The sequence below is a fragment of the Oryctolagus cuniculus genome, chromosome 14 (assembly GCF_964237555.1).
Source record: "Oryctolagus cuniculus chromosome 14, mOryCun1.1, whole genome shotgun sequence".
NCBI lineage: Eukaryota > Metazoa > Chordata > Mammalia > Lagomorpha > Leporidae > Oryctolagus > Oryctolagus cuniculus.
In genome coordinates, this window is record NC_091445.1 from 58,358,473 (window position 1) to 58,380,988 (window position 22,516).

Consider the following 22,516-nt stretch of genomic DNA (forward strand, 5'->3'; position numbering starts at 1 on the left):
GGGAGGCCGCAGGAGGGTGTATGTAGAGATGGGCACAAGGTGGTTATGTGTCACTACAGATTTTGTCCCTGGAGCAAGGCAGAGGATCCTGGATGCTCAGCTCCAATCTGTCCTGCCTAGGGACGGCTTTATAAATATCTAGAGCCACATTGGGAGCATTAGTATAGCAAGGTTTTTCTCCTGGTCAGCACTTTGACCACAACCATAGAAAGGGCTCAGAAGCTGGGCTTTGGTTAAGCTTCCCTATTGCCAACTCCCTCTTAGAGGACAGGAGGTGACATGAGGGCACAGGGGCCAGCAGTTTTACTCAACAGGAACTACTCCCCGATCCAATTTTCAGATTAGATGGATACTGTTCCACCCTTTACTCCTCTGTGAGTCTCCCCATGCTCTCACCTGGAAATCAGGGAACAAGCAAAATCCGGATTCAGGGACAGCAGAATCCACCCAAAGTCAAAACAAGAGTAGAAGCTGCTGAACTCTAGGGTCACAACTACTATTTGGGAATTAACACAAATATCAAAGAACTAAAACATCTGAAAAGCAGGTGGGGGCAGTGAGACCTTCTGAGATCCCAGGAAACCTCAAAGCAGGCTCTCTGGACAGCAGAGTATGGTCCTGGCTAGACAGGAAAGGGTGGTGCAGACAGGCAAAGGCGGGGCAGCCTGCTCTGCAGGGAGGGAAGGTCACAGACACGGAACATCTCAGAGCACACACAGGTGGCACGTCTCAATCTAGCAAGTATTAACACCAGCTAGACAACACTCACTCTCATACGCCATCTCCCTCTGTCCTCTCTGGAGGGAAAAACACAGCCTTTCTTATCTTTCAGTCCTAAATCAAACGCAGCTCTCTCCTAGCAATAAAATAATGGAATTCTAATTCAAATATCTCCATAAAAGCAAAGAGGCAATGACATTTAACACAAGGTTTACAGAACCCTTTTTAAAAAGGCCAGCTTGGCCAGCGCCACGGCTCACTAGGCTAATCCTCTGCCTGCGGTGCCAGCACCCCGGGTTTTAGTCCTGGTTGGGGTGCCAGTTCTGTCTCAGTTGCTCCTCTTCCAGTCCAGCTCTCTGCTGTGGCCTGGGAATGCAGTGGAGGATGGCCCAAGTGTTTGGGCCCTGCACCTCCATGGGAGACCAGGAGGAAGCACCTGGCTCCTGGCTTTGGATCAGCACAGCGTGCCGGCCGTAGCGGCATCTGGAGGGTGAACCAATGGAAGGAAGACCTTTCTCTCTAACTCTGCCTGTCAAAAAAAAAAAAAAAAAAAAAAAGTCAGCTTATAGGGTCTCAGTTATCTTATTTTCCTTCAGACAATTTTATCATCACCTGAAAATCTCAGTATCTGTTTGGCTGTTGCTGCCCGCCACCCAACCCCCAATACATGGGAATACAAACCCCAGGCGAGCACACTTGAGCATCTACAGCTCTTCCCGTGAGGACATGCTGGCTCAAATAGACAAGCATAACAATGTTCCCTGATCAAATCAAAGGGTAATGGGCTACACCGGCCACAGCAAATCCAGTAGTTTGTACATTGTGCTTTAATTTCTGCCATCAGAGATCGATGCAGTAAGATACAAGTATAAACTTTCATTGTGCATACAGAAAATAAAAAGCACATTTATACAGATTTAGCCCAACAGCTTATTCCCTTAAGAAAAAAGTAAGTTTTGAATTTAATTAAAGCTAGTTTATCTTCAGTGTAAAAACTTGGAGGTATAAACAAACTCAAGGTATTATACACAGTAAGTTAATGTACATTTCCAAACTCGCACAGTGCAGCATTTGAAACAAAGCAAATGGTCTCATTTCAGCTTTTACTGTTAAGCATAATCCACATCTCAATCTTGAATAAAAATTTCACAATATATAAACCCACTAAGAAGCCTGTACACAAACACAAGTTATAGAAATCTGATTTCAAATATAAATACATAAACTGTCATGACCTGACATATTACAACAGCTTACTTATTTTCTATTGTAATTAAAAAACAATCATATAAAAATATCTCAATGCACATTCAACTGCTATGACAAGGGCCATGACCTTGTGCCTTTAAACCATACTTTGTGGAGTATAAAGCAATCACACTAGGCATTTTTGGAATGAAAATTACTAAGATTAAAGAGGCCACAGTATAAATATTCATGTTACAATATGGTAACAAAAATAGCTCCATAGTGTATTAGGGAGGCAGTGGGGCTAAGCAGAGGTTAGTGCTAGTTTAAGAAGGCCTACAGAATAAACAAGAAGGTAGCGAAGGAACTAGCGCACTTTGAAAATCCCTTTTGCAAGTCTAACACTGACCTCGCAAGAAGCTCTTAAGGCAACCAAGACTGAATGTGTGTTTGGCCCCGAGATGCAGGAACCTTCCCCTCCCCCATGCCTGGTCATTTTCACAGACCAGCGTGACTCCTGCATTAACGTGCAGTTGGAGGACAGCAAGACAATTTACTGCCTGTACAAAGACAATTCAGTGCAAACTGAGAACTCCACTTGGCCAACGGTTCCAAAATTTCTTACTGCCTTTGAGCAACTGAAAGTTTTTCTAAACCTGTGACATTCAAACTGAGATCTATCCTAGAAAGCAAGTGTCTATAAAAGGCAAATATTCAATCTGAAACATTCTAATGTAACCTTTTTTTCCCCCTTTTTTTTGTGGGATTTGACAGAATGCCATTGAGAATAAAAAAAATTAAAAAAAAAACTGGTTCTTACAAAGTAGACTTTCCTGTATTAAAAAAAATATGTATCATTTAGACAGCAGATCCAAGAAGGTGACCAGGCATCATTAAGTTTCTTCTATGGCTTTTTAAATCACTGAGGTATCATGTGATAGTCATCCCTTCTGAAATTCATGTTTAACTGATTTCCCACGAAAGCCACATTCAAAAATGATCCAACGCATCAGTCTGTGAAGGGAGAGGAAGAAGCGAAGCCAGCTGGAGAGCTGCTGCAGAGAGCCACCCTCACAGGTGCTTGGAAGGCTCAGTGCACAATGAGCAAGTGGCAAAGCACGTGTTCCATACTGAGAGACTCAGAGGAATGGAAGCTCCTGCGGTCAAACAGAGAGGAGCCTTGCCCACAAGTTAACCGGCACAGTTAGCAGCACGACCCTGGGCGCATGTGCACCAAGGCGGGATGCACTGAAGGACTGGGGCAAGTGCATGGAGCCATCGGAAGGAGGGCCTGGAGCTGACGGCACAGGTAGGCTGGCCCTCCCACCCCCACACATGCGAGACAGTCTAGGCAGGAGAATGAGCTGAAGCATTAGGACGATGGCACTCATGGCATGTCCCAGTTTTTTGACAGACAAAAGGACAAAGAAAGGAAAAATGCCATGTATCTTAATACCTCTGTCAGAAGCTTTCGTTATCATACAAATATCACAGAAAGCTGAACTTGCTCCAATTAACTGCACTGGGCTATAGAGAAACTTACTATCCCCAGTGACTGGATAAGTGATCTTGGCACAGAAAAATACTAGAAGTATCAAGTCCCAGGATATCTTACCAAAGCCCCTCCTGGCAGTAAACTGGCAACTCCAAGTTCTATATAATACTTAGGCATCAGAAAACGGCCACAATCCTATGACGGGTCAAGTAGTAATTCCTTCCAATTAGTAATACCAGAGATACGGTTTTAATTGCATAGTCTTTCAGAATTCTTAGAAAAACAAAAATCGAAACCCGAGATTCAGCTCTTCTGAAGGCCCTGGTTTTCCTCCAACGCAGCACTGGGCTACTGACCCTCCCAGGATTAGATTAGCAGGACACTAATCCAGGAAGCAAGTGTCCCAGCCTCTCACATTCCTCTTGCATAATCACTGAATGTACAAGTCACACATCCCCTAGGTCCACAAACTCATCTTCTCGTTTGGCCAGATCTTCTTCATCTCCTAAAGCTTTCCACCCACTGGTGGGTAAGATGGGCTTAGATGAATGCCGCTGGAGGAGAGCAAACGGGAACAGAGAGGACAGGCGGGCAGAGTTCCTCAGCAGGCAGGGGGCCTCTGCCTGGAGGCGCTGCTGGCTGTGGTGTCTCTCATCGATTTTCTCTTGTAAACTCTGGACTTCCTCCATCATTTCAATGAGTTTGCTCATAGTGGCCACTCTACCACCACCTAGGATTTGAGCTTCTGGAATCCAACGCAAGTAGCGCTGTGCCCAGACTTTGATCTCCGGTCCCTCTATATGGGGCAACAATAAGCCATGGTAGTCGGTGGGCTTGCTGTGCCAATTGTCATAGAACTCCCGGAAGTTGTCTTGAAGCTCGTCAGAAGAATTAATCAGTTTGCTGATTCTCTTGCCCAGAAGGTTTTTAATTAAATGATCTGTTTCTTCCCTGAAAAATCCTCTTTTGGGAGATGACTTAGGTTGGGTGAGTGGCAAAGAAAGTTGTCGTCGATGCTTTTAGAGAAAACACAGATATCTCTGGTTAAACATAACTGGCACAGTCACAATTGTTATCATTAAAAAGAGCAGGTATAATCCTGCTTAAACAAGTATCCAGATACACCATGGCCAGCCTGCGTCTGCATACTCATTAAAATGCTAACACAAAGACAAGAAGGGGGTTCTTATATATCCCCATAATGCAAATGTGCAATGTAGGCTGCACTATGAACAGATTGGGGAGACCAGGTGTGTGTGGTAGCTGTGCAGAAAGGTTGGTGGGACACCCAGAATGGAGTTTTCAGTTGTCTCCTCTCCTGGTACAGCAATACCAAAGGACGTAAAATACTTTGGAGGAAATGGCTTAATTTAATGATTTAGGGGAGTTTAGAGGCAATGCCTAATTCCCTTTAAAGGGGAATAAAATGTTTCTTTCCTGAGAACTACAGGTGGTTACATGCTATTATATTCTGATCACCTGCAAAGAAGCAGTGTCTACTGCTGAACATTCTATCATGTGTATGAAATAACTTGGTAGTTTATCAGATATCCTGTGGGGGTTAAAGCCTAAACCATAAATATTCTCTGGACAAAGAGAACAGAGGCAGGAATTTTGGTAAGGAACAGACTAAGTTGCCAGATGTCCTGCATGGGGTAGAAAATCAGAGCATTAAAATATTTTCCCTCCTTGGCAATTCTCCCTGCAGCCAAAGCTGGAAGTCATATTTTAGGGCACTTGGGAAAGGGCTCTGAAAATGTGTTAATGGCCAGAGCTTGGGAGAATTCCTCAATGCCCAATGGATAAGATAATAATGTGGGGAGAAGCTGTTTTTCATCAAATCTTTTGTTCCTGAGATCTTCACAAAAATTTATTTTGAGGCTACCTCTATAATCCTCTAACATATTTCTGCCAGTGGTTCTTCCTTGTTAAAAAAAATACAACTACAAAGCAAATATTTCCATATTATGCAATATGGAATAGCAATAAAAAAAGAAGAAAGCAAAAAACATCCATAATACCACAACTCAGATATGACAAAGACTTTTGACTTTCCATCTGGGGGCAGGAGAGCTGAAAGCAAGAAGCAGCACTGTTTATTCCACAGTGGTCAAGGCTAGTCAGGCAGGGCAGGGGACTGAGGGACACCAAGGAAGCCTAACCATCCCTGAGTACTCACTAACTACCAGGTTCTGTGCTCAGTGCTCACCTAATTCTCACAGTCTCTAATGTTGCCCCCATTTTACCAATGAGAAAACTTAAGGCTCAGAGGTTAAGTAATCTGCCAGAGGCACCAGCTACAAAGTACCACAGGTGGCTTCAAACACAACCTGCTTCCAGAACTGGACTCCCTACTGGAAGCCTCCTTCCCTTCATGCCCCATGTGAAGAGGACATTCAAAACACACTGGGGGCGGGGGGGTGCTAGGGTGCAGCTGGTTAACGCCCTGGCCTGAGGCGCCGGCATCCCATATGGGTGTCAGTTCTAGTCCCGGCTGCTCCACTTCCGATCTAGCTCTCTACTATGGCCTGGGAAAGCAGTAGAAGATGGCCCAAGTCCTTGGGCCCCTGCACCCGTGTGGGAGACCTGGAAGAAGCTCCTGGCTCTTGGCTTTGGATCAGCGCAGTTCTGACTGTTGTGGCCAACTGGGGAGTGAACCTTGGGATGGAAGACCTCTCTTTCTCTCTGCCTCTCCTCTGTGTAACTCTGACTCTCAAGTAAAAAATTAATAAATCTTAAAAAAAAAAAAAAAAGACACACTGGGGGAGGCAGCGCCACATGCCCAGGCCTTAGTCTGGGTTTGTGGCTGAAGTTGAAACCACATGATTGAGTGCAATCTTGCCCACTGCTGGCAATGCCCAGCAGTACTTGGTGCTGGTCAGCCCGTTCCCTCGGTTTCTCTCTGGAACACATGCCAGGCCATGTGGCAATTCAAGAAGGGGCTCAAAGCTTCAAGCTCCTTGTTGCCCAAGTCCTGACTCTGCTTTGCTTAGTACCAAATGGAATTCCCCAATTCTTTGGCTCAAACCTCTCCCAGCTGCCTGCTCCTTGGAGCCTAATCCATCTGTCATTATCTACAAGGAGAAGGGACAGTTAGAAAACTGGGATTTGAGGAGAAAAATGAGACCCATTCGTAGACAGTGGAGCCCAGTTTCCTCTCCTGTAAAGCAAGGGAGAAGGCCAGCTGCTTCTGAGGTCCCTAGGCACTGTAGCCCAGATCTCAAGAAAAGTGTGGATACAGCCACCAGAGGGCACAGTACACCAAAGAAAAACTGATCTCCGGTCAAGCCTCTTTGGGGCTCATGACAATCCTGGTCAAACTATAGAAAAGGTTGAGCCAGAGAGGAAAAACACCCATCCCAGGCCTGAGAACCCAACAGAGTGAAGTGGCAGCTCTGAGTCACTCAGCAGTCGACGGTGTCTCTGAGTGCTGGCTTTGGCTCATCTCACCCCCAGGGCTCTTTAGAATAGAGCCAACTCCCCCATCAGAACAGGCAGGCCTCCTGCAACCCCTCCTGGTCAGGCAGACTCAGAAGGATGTGGTAGAAAAGGCGGTGACACAAACTGATCGACTTCATTTATCATCACTGCTTCTCCCAGGTTGGGGTCTGTCTGAGAGAAATTTCAGGCCAGAAGACAGAGCTAGGAAATGTCTTTCAAATCATTTAGCAGTTGGAGAACTTTGGAGATCTAATAAATAGTAAAATCAATAATGAATCTCTATGAAAATCAGAAGGAAAAACAGTTCTTTAATATTTATGGCTTATGACAAGGATCGGCAAACTACAACCCTTAGGCCAAACATGGTCTAACACTGGTTTTTGTGAACACTGGACCATGGCCATGCCCATCTGTTTGGGTATTGTCTATCGCTACTTTTATGCCACAAAAGCAGAGTGGGGTGCTTTTTATTACGACTATACCAACTTTGACAGAAAGTTTGTCAACCTCTGGTTTACAGGGACAACTCATTAAAGAAAGTCTTACTGGGGCCGGTGCCATGGCTCACTTGGTTAATCCTGCACCTGCGGCGCTGGCATCCCATATAGGCACCGGATTCTATCCTGGTTGCTCCTCTTCCAGTCCAGCTCTCTTCTCTAACCCGGGAGTGCAGTGGAGGATGGCCCAAGTGCTTGGGCCCTGCACCCACATGTGAGACCAGGAAGAGGCACCTGGCTCCTGGCTTCGGATTGGTGCAGAGCCGGCCGTAGCGGCCATTTGGGGAGTGAACCAATGGAAGGAAGACCTTTCTTTCTGTCTCTCTCACTGTCTGTCTATAATTCTACCTGTGAAATAATAAAAACAAAATTTATTAAAAAAAAGAAAATCTTACTGCCTAAAACATGAATTGGTACTTAACCAAGTAACATGTATATGATCAATGGCCCTTTTTCTCTACTGGGCACACACAGAGGCAGGGTAAGATGAATGTGTCTATGTAGCACGACATGGCAGCAGCTTCTTCAGTGATGGTCAGCAAATGGTCAGGGCTCGACAGGGCAAAGGATTCTGATGGGCCCTGGCAATTTGTCCATCACAGATCTTGACTCTGCAGATTGTGTGAAGGGGCAAGCCTATGCTGCCATACACAACATATAGGTAACTTTTACCCCCCAACCCCCGGGGGCCTTGGGAAAGATGAAGGGGGTTTAGACATAAGGACATCTTACTTTGGAATGCATTCCTTTCCGCTGGCCTTTGTCCAGTTTTGGCTTTTCCACATAAAGAGGGTTTTTGAGCAATGTCTGGGCTTTGGGTTCAAACTGTACAGACCAATCCCACACGGTGAGCGGAGTCAAAGGCTTGCTTTGTGTATCCAGGCTTTCCCTACCCTGCCAAAACAAGCACAGGTCACCATGGCTGCCAGGGAGGGCTGAGGAAAGAGAACACATGATTCTGAGAAACAGGCACAGGAGGGCAGCTGCTGCCCTGCCCTGAGACTGAACATACACAAGCACTCCACACAGAGGCTCAGCTCTCCGTGGCTGCTCACTAAAAGCTTTCGGGGGTTGGAAGGGAAGAAGGAAGACACTGATTTTCTGGTCGACCATAAGCCAGACACCGTGTAGGGCACTTTCATGACAACCTTGTGAGGTAACTATTATTTGAGCAGCCTGAGGTCAGAGCTATTGAGTCGCAGGACTGGGATGAGAAATGGGAAGCCCGAGTTCTGTTGTTCCCACTGTACTGCAGGATTTGGGAACCTTGCCTGCTCACGCGGACCCTGCAGACAGTGAAGGCTGGTCAGGAGCACTGAGAGCAGCTCAGCCAGCCAACCCCCTGAGCAAACAGCCTCCAGACGGGCTCAAGGGTCGAAGATGGAAAGGAGAAGCCTGGCTCCCCCCTGGGCCTGGTCTCCACGTTGCTCACACAGGAACTCCAGACATCAGGCAACAAGAGAGACAGCATCTGGTCTCTTCCAACAGGACAGCTCAACTCTCCAATACCTCTTCCAGCTCCTACACTTCCATGTGACCTTGGACCGAGTGCTTGTTCTTTATGTGCCTCAGCGTCCTCAGAGATGACGATGGAAATACATAGCCACTGCGGGCTGTGAGAACTAGAACAATGCCTAGTATACAAGCAGTGTTAAATCAACATCTTTTTAGCATCAATATTATTGCATCCTACTTATGCAATGGAACTTCTTTAGTACACAGGTTCCTAAGAAGAATTCTTACCATGTTAGTATCTTTTTGATGAGGTGAATTGAAGAAGAAGGTGCTGAAAATGGGTATGTACAGGCTATCTGACAAAACAGTCAGGTAAGTCTCTGTGAATTCAAATGCTGGGGGAAACTGGTGCACCAGCTGCCAGACACAATCTAAGAAGAGCAGGAACACGGGAACCTACATGAAAACAAGATACACATTACTGAGCAGCAAGGAGCCTTATGTGAGCCATTCTGCATGGGAATAACCATCTCAGCAGCAATGGACAACCACCACTGAGCATTCTACTCTCTGGAAAGAGAGCATGCCCCACCCCATCCCAAGTGATAAATACATTCAATTGAAACCACACACTCAGGGATTAATATCAGAATCTGGCAGGACCTATCTGCGTCAAAGGAATTTCGAAGATGAAATATGTTAACACCTCAGTATGGACCAACCTTAACAGATGAGCATTTGCAATTAATTTTGATGATAGGAGATACTAACTTTGAGCCACATCAAGCCAAATGTCTCTCCAAAAAAAGGGGGGGAGTTCTATGTCTCTCATTAGTGCTGTATTACAAAAATTTATACTGTTGTGATTATTAATCTACATTTGTCAATAAAGAATTATGGGGATGGAGTCAATGCTGTGGCATAGCAGGTAAAAGCTGCGGTCTGCAGTGCCGGTATCCCATGTGGGCACCAGTTCAAGTCCCAGCTACCCTGCTTCTGATCCAACTCCCTGCTAATGTGCCTGGGAGAGCAGCAGAAGATGGTCCGAGTCCTTGGGCCCCTGTACCCACATAGGGAACCGGAGGAAGCTCCTGGCTCTTGCATTCGGACTGCCCCAGCTTGGGCCATTGCAGCTATTTGGGGAGTAAACCAGCAGATAGAGGATCTTTCTGCCTCTGCCTTTCAAATAAATTATCTTAAAAAAAGAATTATGGAGATAAAACCTCCACCCTGAGGCTGATGTGGGTTAAGCCACCATTTGCAATAATGACATCCCATATCAGAGTGCCAGTTTGAGTCCTGGATGCTCTGCTTCTGATCCAGCTTCCTGCTTATGGTGCCTGGGAAAGCAGTGGATGACGGCTCATGTACCTGGGTTCCTGTCACTCATGTGGGAGACCCAAATGGAGTTCCTGTCTCCTGGTTCTTGGCTTTAGCCTATTTCATCCCCGGCTGTTGCAGTCATTTGGGGAGTGAACCAGCTGATGGAAGATCTCTGTCTCTGTCTCGCTCTTTCTCCCTCTTTCTCTGTCACTATGCCTCTCAAATAAATAAGTAAAATTTCCATCCCACTGCATGCCATACACCAGCTAATTAAAAAATTAAGAGTCAGAGAATGGTCCAGGAGACTGAGCTGGAACAGGAAACCTCCCCTCTCCATCACACAGTGAGCACCTGCAAGACAAACTGTGGGAGAGAAGGCAGAAGCAACAAAAATGAGCCTCCTAATATTTCCTCACAAAGGCATTTTTTAAAAAAAATTTTTTTATTTATTTTGAAAGGTAGAGTGATAGGAGGTGAAGGAGGAGGAAGGGAGAGAAATCTATCTTCTACCCTTTGGTTCTTTCCCCAAGTGGCTACAATGGCGAGGGCTGGGCCAAGCCAAAGCCAGGAGCCTAGAACTCCATTAAGGTTTCTCAGGTGGGTGGCAGGGGCTCAACTACTTGGGCCATCTTCCACTGCCTTCCCAGGCATATAAACAGGGAGCTGGGTCAGAAACAGAACAGCCAGGACTTGAACCAGAACTTTGATGTGGGATGCGCAAGCTGTGTGTTTTTGGTTTTTTTGTTTTTGTTTTTGTTTTTGACAGAGTTAGACAGTGAGAGAGAGAGAGAAAGGTCTTCCTTTTCTGTTGGTTCACCCTCCAGATGCCGCTACAGCCTGAGCTATGCCACTCTAAAGCCAGGAGCCAGGTGCTTCCTCCTGGTCTCCCATGCGGGTGCAGGGCCCAAGCACTTAGGCCATCCTCCACTGCCCTCCCGGGCCACAGCAGAGAGCTGGACTGGAAGAGGGGCAACCGGGACAGAATCCAGCACCCCGACCAGGTCTAGAACCTGGGGTGCCAGCGCCGCAGGCGGAGGATTAGCCAAGTGAGCCGAGGCGCCGGCCGCCAAAAGGTTTTAAAACATGTCTCTGTGAGGGGCTGTTGTGGCACAGCAGGTTAAACCAGTGCCACGGCTCATTAGGCTAATCCTCCACCTGCGGCGCTGGCACTCCAGGTTCTAGACCTGGTCGGGGCACTGGATTCTGTCCCGGTTGCTCCTCTTCCAGTCCAGCTCTCTGCTGTGGCCTGGGAAGGCAGTGGAGAATGGCCCAAGTGCTTGGGCCCTGTACCCAATGGGAGACCAGGAAGAAGCACCTGGCTCCTGGCTTCAGATCGGTGCAGCGCCTGCCGTGGCGGCCATTTGGGGAGTGAACAAACGGAGGGAAGACCTTTCTCTCTGTCTCTCTCTCTCACTGTCTAACTCTGCCTGTCAAAACAAAACAAAACAAAACAAAACAAAACAAAACAAACCCAACCCCACAACCCTACTGGCTTGGCCGGCACTGGCACCCTGGGTTCTAGATCTGGTTGGGGCACCAGATTCTGTCCCACTTGCCCCTCTTCCAGTCCAGCTCTCTGCTGTGGCCTGAGAAGGCAGTGAAGGATTGCCCAAGTGCTTGGACCCTGCACCCGCATGGGAGACCAGGATAAGCACCTGGCTCCTGCCTTCGGATCAGCGCAGTACGCCGGCCGTAGCGGCCATTTGAGGGGTGAACCAACAGAAGGAAGACCTCTCTGTCTCTCTCACTGTCTAACTCTGCCTGTCAATAATAATAATCATTAAAAAAAAACCCTATTGGCCTCCTTTATTAGCTACTCAGAGGCAAGCCCTTTATTAGCTAGAGGCAGTAGTTTCCTGGGTATGCTATCATCTGCAAAGTGCTTGTCTTTCCTGATTCCCCAGTGATCCTGCCAGCTGGCTAACACAAGCTGTGTGAGTCTACCCCTTACAGAAGGGGAAATGGAAGACTGGAGCTGCCGAGAGGGAGAGGGAGAAGGAGGGAGAGAGGGAGAGGGAGGGAGGGAGGGAGGGAGGGAGGGAGAGAGAGAGAGAGAGAGAGAGAGAGAGAGAGAAAGAGAATCCAGTTCTTGAACAAAAGGCCAGTGTTACTTCAACCATCACAAATGAGACCACTCAGTTCTCCCTCAACATTCCCATATGTTGATGCTGAGATGCTAACAAACATTGACCAACTTATTGTCACACCTCAATTTATGCATAGTATCATAAAACAGAGAGGAAAATGTTTGAACCTCACTGTACAGTCAGAGAAATGGACTCAGGAAATGTGATTCCTCCAAGGTCTGGAGCAACAGGGGATCAGGTATCCTTGAGTCTTTCTCCGACCTGGTACTTGACAAACCCTCTTGTCAAGACACATAAAAACGCACCCTTCTCCACACAGAATCATCTCTCTGATGATCATGTGATGTCAAGCTCACCGTTCTTTCACATTAGTTCATCAGAGCCCATTCAAAAGTTGAAAAGATGGTAATTTCTACTGAGCTCAGTGAGACACAGATGAGTGAGTACAGGGCAGGCCTGAAAGAAATCTCCAGGGCTTTCCTCGCAACAGCGGGCTGGGCCCAGCTGCTATGCACCACAGCAGACAGGCTGACGTTCCAGAGCAAGGAAAACCACAGGAAAGACCACAAGCATACATTAGCTCTGCATGTGATTTAATTAGAGAAAGTTTGGCCATGTTCATTCTTCCTTTCACTAATCAACATGGCAGCCAAGGGAGCTAGCACAGCTGTCACCTAGACAAGTACAACGCAATTTGCGGATGAACTAAAATGCTGACTCTGCTGTGCCTGAGCCTGAAGGGCTGGGCCTGCGGCACTTCACTCAGACAGATGCAGAAAAGGCCACGGACACTGTCCCAGTCATGGGCGGCATGACCATATCCCTGTGCTTTGTCTGGAAAACGCCTATGTGTGAAGAAAACCCACTCAAAGCAAAGACTAATTCAGCAGCAATTGCAGGACTTTGTCTCACTTGACATCTGCAACTCACTTTTACTCCCACCATGAAATCCACTGGTGTAGACTCTGAAAACATCTGCTGACTCTTCTCCCTCTGGGGAAAGTTTCACTATTGTTTAAAGCATACAGATTCATCATGCAATGAACTAATGTCCGCTTTCTTAACAAAACTGTGTGGCGGGCACTTTGCAAGCCATCATCCTACCTAAAGACAGGTATTGAAGAAAAGATTGGGTCTGTCTCCCCATGACTGGACAGTGTACAGTGAGGGAACGCACCTCCTCCTTGTCACTCTGCCGGAGATGGTTGCAGCGATCCAAGAAACAGTGGCCACCCATGACCCACTCCTTCTGGATGAGGCTCTGGAAACCAGTCTTTGTTCGACAGTGGGCGTCCATCATCACTTGCACCAGAGAGGAAATGAGGCAGCAGAGGTCGGAAGCATTCTCCTCTAGGTGGGGACCCGGCAGCAGTGCCAAGAGGAAAAAGGGCATAAAAGTTAGCAATCTGCAGAGTGCTCTCTCATTTACACAGTCAAAAGAAGGGTTCCCAACACCAGGGTCTGCCAATAACAGTCAAGCTCTTTGAGGCAAAAGGCAATGGGAAAAAAAGGGTAATGTTTTCAGGCTGAGAAACAAATTGCTTTGGGCTTATCTAGTCCAGGTTCTGGCATATACTGTTACTAAATACAGATTTGCCCACTGATTATTGAATAAACACAGCACGACAAATCTACTCTCAGCACCGGGCATTTAGACGTGCCACATCAGAGTGAAATCATCCACGTACTGAGGATTTGCTGGCACTACAGAATAAGTGCACAACCCTCCCTTCCTAGGACATCAAGGCCTTCAACACAGAACCCGCTGTTCCAGGGCTGGGCTGCTTCTCAGATTTGCCTCAGAGAAGCTTTCCTCCACTCCAAAGTTCCCCATTAACTCTGCAGAAAGGTTAGTATTTCCCGACTGCCCCAGAACGGTCTCTTATTTTCAGCCCCAAAACTCTGTCCTCTGCTGGAGAAGCACAGAAGTGCCTGCTTCTCCTTGCCTACTCTAGAGAAGGAATTCCTGTGGGTCTACCTTCTGAGCCCATTTGGAAGACACTTTACAAAACACAGACAGCAGGGCCAATGCTGTGGTAGAGTGGTCTGGGCCTCTGCCTGTGACGTCAGCATCCCATATGGGTGCCAATTCAAGTCTCAGCTGCTCTTCTTCCGATCCAGCTCTCTGCTATGGCCTGGGAAAGCAGTAGAAGATGGCTCAAGTGCTTGAGCCCCTGCACCCACATGGGACTGGCCCAGCTCTGGCCACTGAGGCTATTTGGCAAGTGAACCCCCAATGGATAGAGGACTTCTCTGTAACTTTACCTCTCAAATAAAATATTTAAAAACAAAACAAACAAACAAAAAAACCCCATACAGCAAAAAGCCCATTCACATACTTGCTTCAACATTCATTAATTAGAGCAAATAAAAGCATACACCTTGGGGCTGGCATTGTGGTGTAGCAGGTAAAGCTGCAATGCCGGCATCACTATGAGTGCTGGTTCACATCCTAGCTACTTCACTTTCGATCCACCTCCCTGCTAATGAGCCTGCATAAGCTGCATAATATGGCCCAAGTACTTGGGCCACTGCACCGACGTGGGAGACCTGGAAGAAAGTTCCTGGCTCCTGGCTTCAGAATGGCCCAGCTCTGACTATTGTGGCCATTTGGGGAGTGAACCAGTGCATGGAAGAGCTCTCTTTCTCTAACTCTGCCTTTCAAATAAATAAGTAAATAAATCTTTATTTAAAAAAAAAAAAGCACACATCTGAGGTTGGCTGAATGGTAAAGCAGTTAAGATGCCACCTTAGGATGCCAACATTCCATATCAGGATGCTGGGGTCTGAGTCCTGCTTCTGCTTTCCATCCCAGCTTCCTGTTAATGCAGACCCTGGGAGGTAGCACATCATCGTTCAAGTGCTTGGGTCCTTGTCACCCACAAGGGACCATGGATGGAGTTCCAGGCTACTCATTTCAATCTGGTCCAGCCTTTGTTGTTCTGCACATTTGAGGAAATGAAGCAGCAATGGGAAGATTTCTCTTTTTCTCTCTGCCTCTGACATAAATGAAAATAACTTAAACGCACACATATACACCTCTCTAGCCATGCTTTATCTTGGAGTTTTAAGATCTTAAAAATCAGGGGCCACAATCCTATGGTTTCCTGTTTACAAAAATAAGTACACTTCAAGTTGATTTTAAAAAATGCCCACAAGAACAGGGCTAGTATTTTTAGGAGAGAAAATGTAAAATGCATTTTAACTAGAGAAGTATTCACACTGTCAGAACTCTACCGTATTGGCACAGGTTTACACTTGTCCCTTCCAGAAAATAGGCCTGAACTATGGAAGACATGGGTCTAAAAGAAACAGATTTTTATTTCTGTCCTCTAGTGCTATTGATTTTCAAAAAAGTTTTTTTTAAATTCTTATTTATTTGAAAGATAGAGACAGAAATCTCTCATCTGCTAGTTCACTCCTAAAATGCCTGGAATAGTCAGGGCTGGGCCAGGCCAAAGAAAGGAGCCTGAAACTAAATCCAGATCTCCCACGTGGATGGCAGAGACCCAAGCACTGGAGCCATCACCTGCTGCCTCCCAGCACGTGCATTACCAGGAAACTGGAATGGAAAGCAGAACTGGGACCTGAACCGAGGTACACCAATAGGGAATGCTGATGTCCTAAGTAGCAGCTTAACAGCTGAATCAAATACTCACCACCACAAGTTTCTTTTTTAAGGGAATCTTTTCACATATACGAGTAATGGGGAAAGAAGTTGGAAAATGAGATTTCAAGGGGGAAAACTCAGTAGCCCAGGCAGGGGTAAGAGACAGCTAAGTTCAAGCATCCAAAGGTTCAGATTTCATTGTGTGCATCACTGCAAATAGTGCAGTCTTCTATCCCCCAGACCTCCAATCTTCATCTTCCTTTTGCCAATTACTCAGGTATTCAGGGTTCCGTTCTTTTTTTTTTTTTTTTGACAGGTAGAGTTACAGACAGTGAGAGAGACAGAGACAAAGGTCTTCCTTCCGTTGGTTCACTCACCAAATGGCCGCTACGGCCGGCACTGACGCCGATCCAAAGCCAGGAGCCAGGTGTTTCCTCCTGGTCTCCCATACGGGTGCAGGGGCACAAGCACTTGGGCCATCCTCTTCTGCCCTCCCGGGCCACAGCAGAGAGCTGGACTGGAAGAGGAGCAACCGGGACTAGAACTGGCACTGCTGGCGGAGGATTAACCAAGTGAGCCACAGTGCTGGCCCCAGCCGTTCTTTCTTTCTTGCTTAGGTTTTTATTAACAAAATGTTTAAAGCAACTTTGCCACCAAATTGTAAACTTCTAGAAGGCAGAATCACAGAGGTCTGTACATGGAAGATGTTCAACATATGTACTCAAATCTGAGTCAGTGAATCAGCACTGAATAGTCCAGTAACCCTTAGACACATTTCCCGGGCTGCCCTTAGAATTTGAATCCAAACAGTCATGAAGAACATTTAAGAAATGATAACAGCTGGCTGGGGCATAAAAGCCTAAGACAATTTATTTAATTTAGAGTGTGTGCCGATAGCATTCTAAATAGCAGGTGATATTTTAGCTCATATTGAATAAGCTATAGCAATAGTTTTGTTGCATGGTGGTTTACATTTGCTTTTACACATTCTATATGTTTATGTCACTGTCCCATGTACAGCATAAAAAGCCCACTGAGGATAAGGAAATCGCAGACCATCAACTTTATATGGCAACTGCACCAAGTTGTCAAGCCAAAAGATATAAAATAACAATCAAATCATCTATGGGTCTCTCTATAGAAAAAGGATTACTAGAACATTTTAATTTGGGGGTTGACATTGTGGTGTAGCAGGTAAGCCTCCACCTGTAACACCCGCATCCCATTTGGGTGCCAGTTTGTGTCCCACTTCAGATCCAGCTTCCTGCTAATGGCATGGGAAAAAGCAAAAGATAGCCCAAGTCCTTGGGCCCCTACCACCCATGTGGAAGACTCCTAGCTCCTAACTCCAGCCTGGCCATCTGGGAGAAGAAGCTCCTAGCTCCGTTGTGGCCATCTGGGAGAGAACCAGCAGATGGAAGATCTCTCTGTAATTGTGACTTTCAAAACAACAACAACAACAAAAAAAAAAACTTAAAAAAAAATTTTTAGGGGCTGGCGCCCTGGCTCACTTGGCTAATCCTCCGCCTCCGGTGTCGGCATCCCATATGGGTGCCAGGTTCTAGTCCCGGTTGCTCCTCTTCCAGTCCAGCTCTCTGCTGTGGCCCGGGAAGGCAGTGAGGATGGCCCAAGTGCTTGGGCACCTGCACCCACATGGGAGACCAGGAGGAAACACCTGGCTCCTGGCTTCAGATCGGCACAGCGCCAGCCGTAGCGGACATTTGGGTGGTGAACCAACGGAAGGAAGACCTTCCTCTCTGTCTCTCTCTCACTGTAACTCTGCCTGTCAAAAAAAATTTATTTTAAACTTTATCCAAGTTGAATTCATCATGCAAAACAAATCTAAAAGAAATGTGAGCTTTGATAAAGGTACCAAACAGTTCCTTCTTGAGCTGTGAATAGGTCTGCCAAGTTCAAATGAATTTTATTTTAAAATATAGCACAAATACCAGGCAAAAGATCCCAAGCTTATGAAGAAAGGAATGGGTACTATTACACGCTAGCTAGCTCCTTCTTTAAGACAAATCTAGGGGCCAGTGTGGTAACATAGCAGGCTAAGCCACCACCTGTAATACTGGCATCTCATGTGGATGCTGGTTTGAGACCTCGCTGCTCCACTTACGATCCAGGTCCCTGCTAATGTTCCTGGGAAAGCAGCAGAAGATGGCCCAAGTGCTTGGGCCCTTGCACCCACGTGGGAGACCTGGAAGAAGCTCCTGGCTCCTGGCTTCAGCCTGGCATAGACTCATTGTGGCCATTTGGAGACTGAACCAGCGGAAGATCTGTCTCTCCCTCTCTATAACTCTGCCTTTCAAATAATAAAAATAAATCTTTAAAAAAAAAAAAGAAAAAAGAAGAAAAAGAAAAGGTGTCATAAAAAATACAAGTCTATTTACATAAAGCTACCTATACAGAAACTGACTGTGAGATGAAGGAAAATAGAAACCATCCTTTGTGCTTTAAATATATTACCTAAAAGAAGAACGTTCACGTTTTGTGCTTCCAGACATTCAGTGATCTCTATTGCTTTTTTCAGGCAACGTCTAAATAGGAGAGAGTCAAGAAAAAGGACATCAGAAACAAAAAGGAGACTGGAAATATTCTGAACTGATCTTCAGTTTTCTATTTCACTTATGTTTCATACTAAAATCAATCAGAAAGAAACTAATTACCACTTATACTATCCATATACTTTAAGACACTCATCTTCAAATTGAAGGGAATCTTAAAATTAATGTAAAAATGCTCCCAGGTGATTTCTAAACTAGAAATTTTTGTTGAAAATTCATAACTGAGTCTGCTGGTGATTCCTAACAAGATCCATAAACACTGCACCTGGAGAATGTGATACGTGGCCATATCTCAGGTAACTGGCTTCACACAAGGTGAACTTATCAGTGTGGCTCAAAAGAGCCAATCTGCTCAGAAGTCCTTTTAGTCTCTCTGCAGATGTTATTTCCTTTGGGACTATAGCCGCTAAGGCAGCTTTGACTTGTTCCCAGCTTATCAGGAGGGGCCCTCAAAGGGGCTGTCTTTGCTTGCAGTGGTGCCCTCTTCTGGCCCCCCAAAACTCTCCCCACACCGGGATACATCATTTGGGTAGGGATGCTTGCTCTTATCTGCCCACACCACAAAATGAAGGGTTCTTTTATAACATTTTTCACTGTTTACAATTAAATATTCAAATTATGGGACATTTATGGTGGGCTCTGGAAAGCACAGTTGTCAGGTGTCAGGAGGGCTGAGGCTCCAGCTTCTCACAATGCTGACTCAGAACTGTGAGAAACTGCACTGCCAGGCAGACAGAAGCATTCCTCTCTTTTCAGATGGAGTCAGAGGGTCAGAGTTACTGCCTCGCTCCAGCCATCTGCTTTGTACCTCCCTATGCCATATCCCCTGATGGCAACGGAGAAGAGCCATTCCATGGAGAAAACGGAAAAGGCAATATAACTGCTCTGATAACTCAAGCTAACACCAAAACCAAAAGTGATGAATTTAAATCATGATTTAAATTCTCAAATAGGCAATATGCACATAAGATACAAAATTCAAAAAGGTATTCAGTAAAAAGTTAGGCTCTCTCCCACTCTCATCCTCCAGTCTCCTCCCTAAGGCCTGCACTGTTGCCTGAATGATAATTTTGAGCTGCTATACCCTTCTACAGTTTTTCAATGCTTCATCCACAAAGTATATTTCCTTCCAAGCAGGTAACAGGACTGTAAATTCCCATCTGTTTAGAAAAAAATAAAAAAGTAAACTCTAGCATAGCCTTGAATACAACACGTGATCTATTCAATATGTGAAATATCAAACAGTGAAATCAGTCCTCAATCTCCTCTATTATTTTGAATTGACAATTGTAAAATTTATGAGAAAAACAATGGCCCGAAATACCTGATTATGTCAAGCCAGCTGCTACTTTCCAGCAAAGAAAACCATTTTATATCTGTGTCCCAAAATTCAGTACTGTTATCTGAAAAAAGGAAGAAAAGAGGAAAGATGTCAGTGAGGTCATCTGTCATGGTCACTGACAAGACTGCCACAATAACTCGTGCTACTCATCTGTGCTGTTCAGATGAAGGGCCCTAGACTCAAACCGCACATTCCAAGCACAAGTCTCTATTTTTAAGTAAAGGACATTCCCAAACTCAGCCAAGTGGTTTCTGAACTGTAGGTTGACAGAAGAGTGTGATAGTCAGAAAGAGGTATTTTGCTAAAATAAGAAATGCCTACAGTAAGTAAACAAAGCCATGATCTACCACCCTATAGTTCAACAAAAAGGGTAACGTGCTTTAAGCAGAAGTAGTCAACATACAGGCTGCTATTCCTAGAAGTGGAAAATGCAACAGGTGCAACAGAACACATCCTGATGCCATGTAAGACTTGACTTTAGATGCTTAAACACACAAGTTCATGTACCTTGCCCACCACTACATGATTACCAAGATTTATTTATTTGAAACATTTAAGGAGGGAGAGAGAGGGAGAGACAGATATCTTCTATCAGCTGGTTCACTCCCCAATTGGCTGCAACAGCCAGGGCTGGGCTGGGCCAAAGCCATAAAATCAGGAGATTCATCCAGTTCTCCCATGCAGACGCAGGAGCCCAAACACTTAGGCCATCCCCTGTTGTTTTTCCAGGCACTATCAGCAGGGAGCTAAAAAGGAAGTCGAGTAGCCAGGACTTGAACCGCCACCCACATGGGATGCTGGCTATGCAGATGGTGGCTTAACCTGCTGTGCCATAGTGCCGGTCCCCTCCGTGAATTTTTTGAAGATGATATACATTAGCTGAGTGAACCCTAAAAGAGTTAAGAGTTTTGTAGGTTAAGAAGTCCAAGTTAGGGAAAGTAATTGACATAGAGGTTAAGATACCATTGAAAACACTCATGTCCCTCATCAAAGTGCCTGGGTTTGATACCCAGCACTGCTCCTGACTGTAGCTTTCTACTAACAGAGATACTGGGAGGCAACAATGATAGCTCAAGTAATTTGCCTGCTGCCATCAATGTGAGCGAGCTGGATTGAGGTCCTAGCTCCTGGCTTTGGCCCCACTGGGCCACTGTCCACATTTGGGGAGTGAACCAGTGTACAGAAGGTCTCACTCTATCTCTTTTTCTCTCTTCCTCTCAAATAAATAAAATAGGGCCGGCACTGTGGCACAGCGGGTAAAGCTGCTGCCTGCAGTTCCAGCATCCTATATGGGTGCCGGTTTGAGTCCCAGCTGCTCCACTTCCAATCCAGCTCTCTGCTATGACCTGGGAAAGCAGTGGAAGATGATGCAAGTCCGTTGGTCCTTGCATCTGAGTGGGAATCCCAGAAAGAAGATCCTGGCTTTGGATCGGCACAGCTCTGGCTGTTGTGGCCATTTGAGGAGTGAACCAGCAGATGGAAGACCTTTCTCTCTGTTTCTCCCTCTCTCTGTAATTCTACCTCTCAAATAAACAGAATCTTCAAAATAAATAAATAGTGCCATTTAAAAAGGAAAATGTCCATGTCATTTGTACATGTGACAAATCTCACATGTTAAAGATTTATTCAGGAATGAAAAAAATCACCAGGTGATTGAGTATGTGAGTCAAGTTCTAAACTGTTACTAGCAGACAGCCTGGACAGGGAAATGGGGGTAAAGCTGGGCTGGACATATTTCATTTTCTAGTGTATGTGTTTCTTTTACTTTGTAAGAAACTGTATATGCCAAGCTGGAAGGAAAATTATGGTATTTCTACTTGGGGAAGAAACTCCACTGTGGAAAACAAACAGCTCATTTAATTTATAAATCACTGCAGTAAGTCGGTGAATATAGGTTCACAGACTTTTCAGGATTCTTTTTTTTTGAAATCTTTTATTTAATAAATATAAATTTCATTTATATATAAATATAAATTTAATAAATAAATAGGTACAGCTTTTTGGAATATAGCGGTTCCTCCCCCCATACCCACTCCCACCCCCACTCCCATTCCACCTCCTACTCCCTCTCCCATCTCATTCTTCATTAAGATTCATTTTTAATTATCTTTATATATAGAATATCAAGTCTATACTAAGTAAAGATTTCAACAGTTTTTAGCCACACAGACATACGAAGTATAAAGTACTGTTTAAAGACTCATTTTACCGTTAATTCTCATAGTACAACTAATTAAGGAAAGAGGTCCTACATGGGGAGCAAGTGCACAGTGACTCCTGTTGTTGATTTAATAACTGACACTCTTATAATTATGACATCAGTGATCACCCAAGGCTTTTACAGGATCTTGAGGCTGGCTGCCTCTGCCTACCACCATAAGGAACCCAGGAAAAAGGCACCAACTTTCAACTGATCCACGTGGCATGTCTTTCCCTATCTGACAGGAAAGTTTTGCTCAGCATTCTTCTCACCTATGAGAAATAGCTGTTTAAATTTAGAGTATGCAGTCTGGATTTCCTGCAGGGATAGGAAGTTGCTTGACAGGTCCTCAGTTTTAACAATTTCATAGGGCGGCCTGTGGATGATCTTGTAAATTCTAGGTAGCAAAAATTAACATGAGATTAGAAGAGCATACATGAATTTAGCATAGCTCATCATTTCCTAAGAACTAGCCATGCATCACAAACTGTGAAGGGCTTTGCAGGTAGCCCCCTTTTCAACTCATCTTTGTGGTAAGTGCTGCAGACTGCTGTTCCCGGTCAACCAATGTTGGAATGGAGGTGCACA

General features: G+C 45.5%; 1 protein-coding gene across 1 annotated transcript in view; it reads right to left on the reverse strand.

Moving 5' to 3' along the window:
* Positions 1-1,529: 1,529 nt before the first annotated feature.
* MTMR12 (myotubularin related protein 12) overlaps positions 1,530-22,516 on the reverse strand; it is a 102,641-nt gene continuing 81,654 nt past the window's right edge. Inside the window, exons 10-16 of the mRNA XM_008262096.4 lie at positions 22,201-22,325; positions 19,711-19,789; positions 18,289-18,359; positions 13,384-13,556; positions 9,085-9,252; positions 8,074-8,235; positions 1,530-4,419 (exon numbers count right to left, since the gene is read on the reverse strand). Coding sequence (XP_008260318.1) covers positions 3,850-4,419; positions 8,074-8,235; positions 9,085-9,252; positions 13,384-13,556; positions 18,289-18,359; positions 19,711-19,789; positions 22,201-22,325 — 1,348 coding nt within the window. The 3' untranslated portion in view covers positions 1,530-3,849. The remainder of the gene's footprint in view (positions 4,420-8,073; positions 8,236-9,084; positions 9,253-13,383; positions 13,557-18,288; positions 18,360-19,710; positions 19,790-22,200; positions 22,326-22,516) is intronic.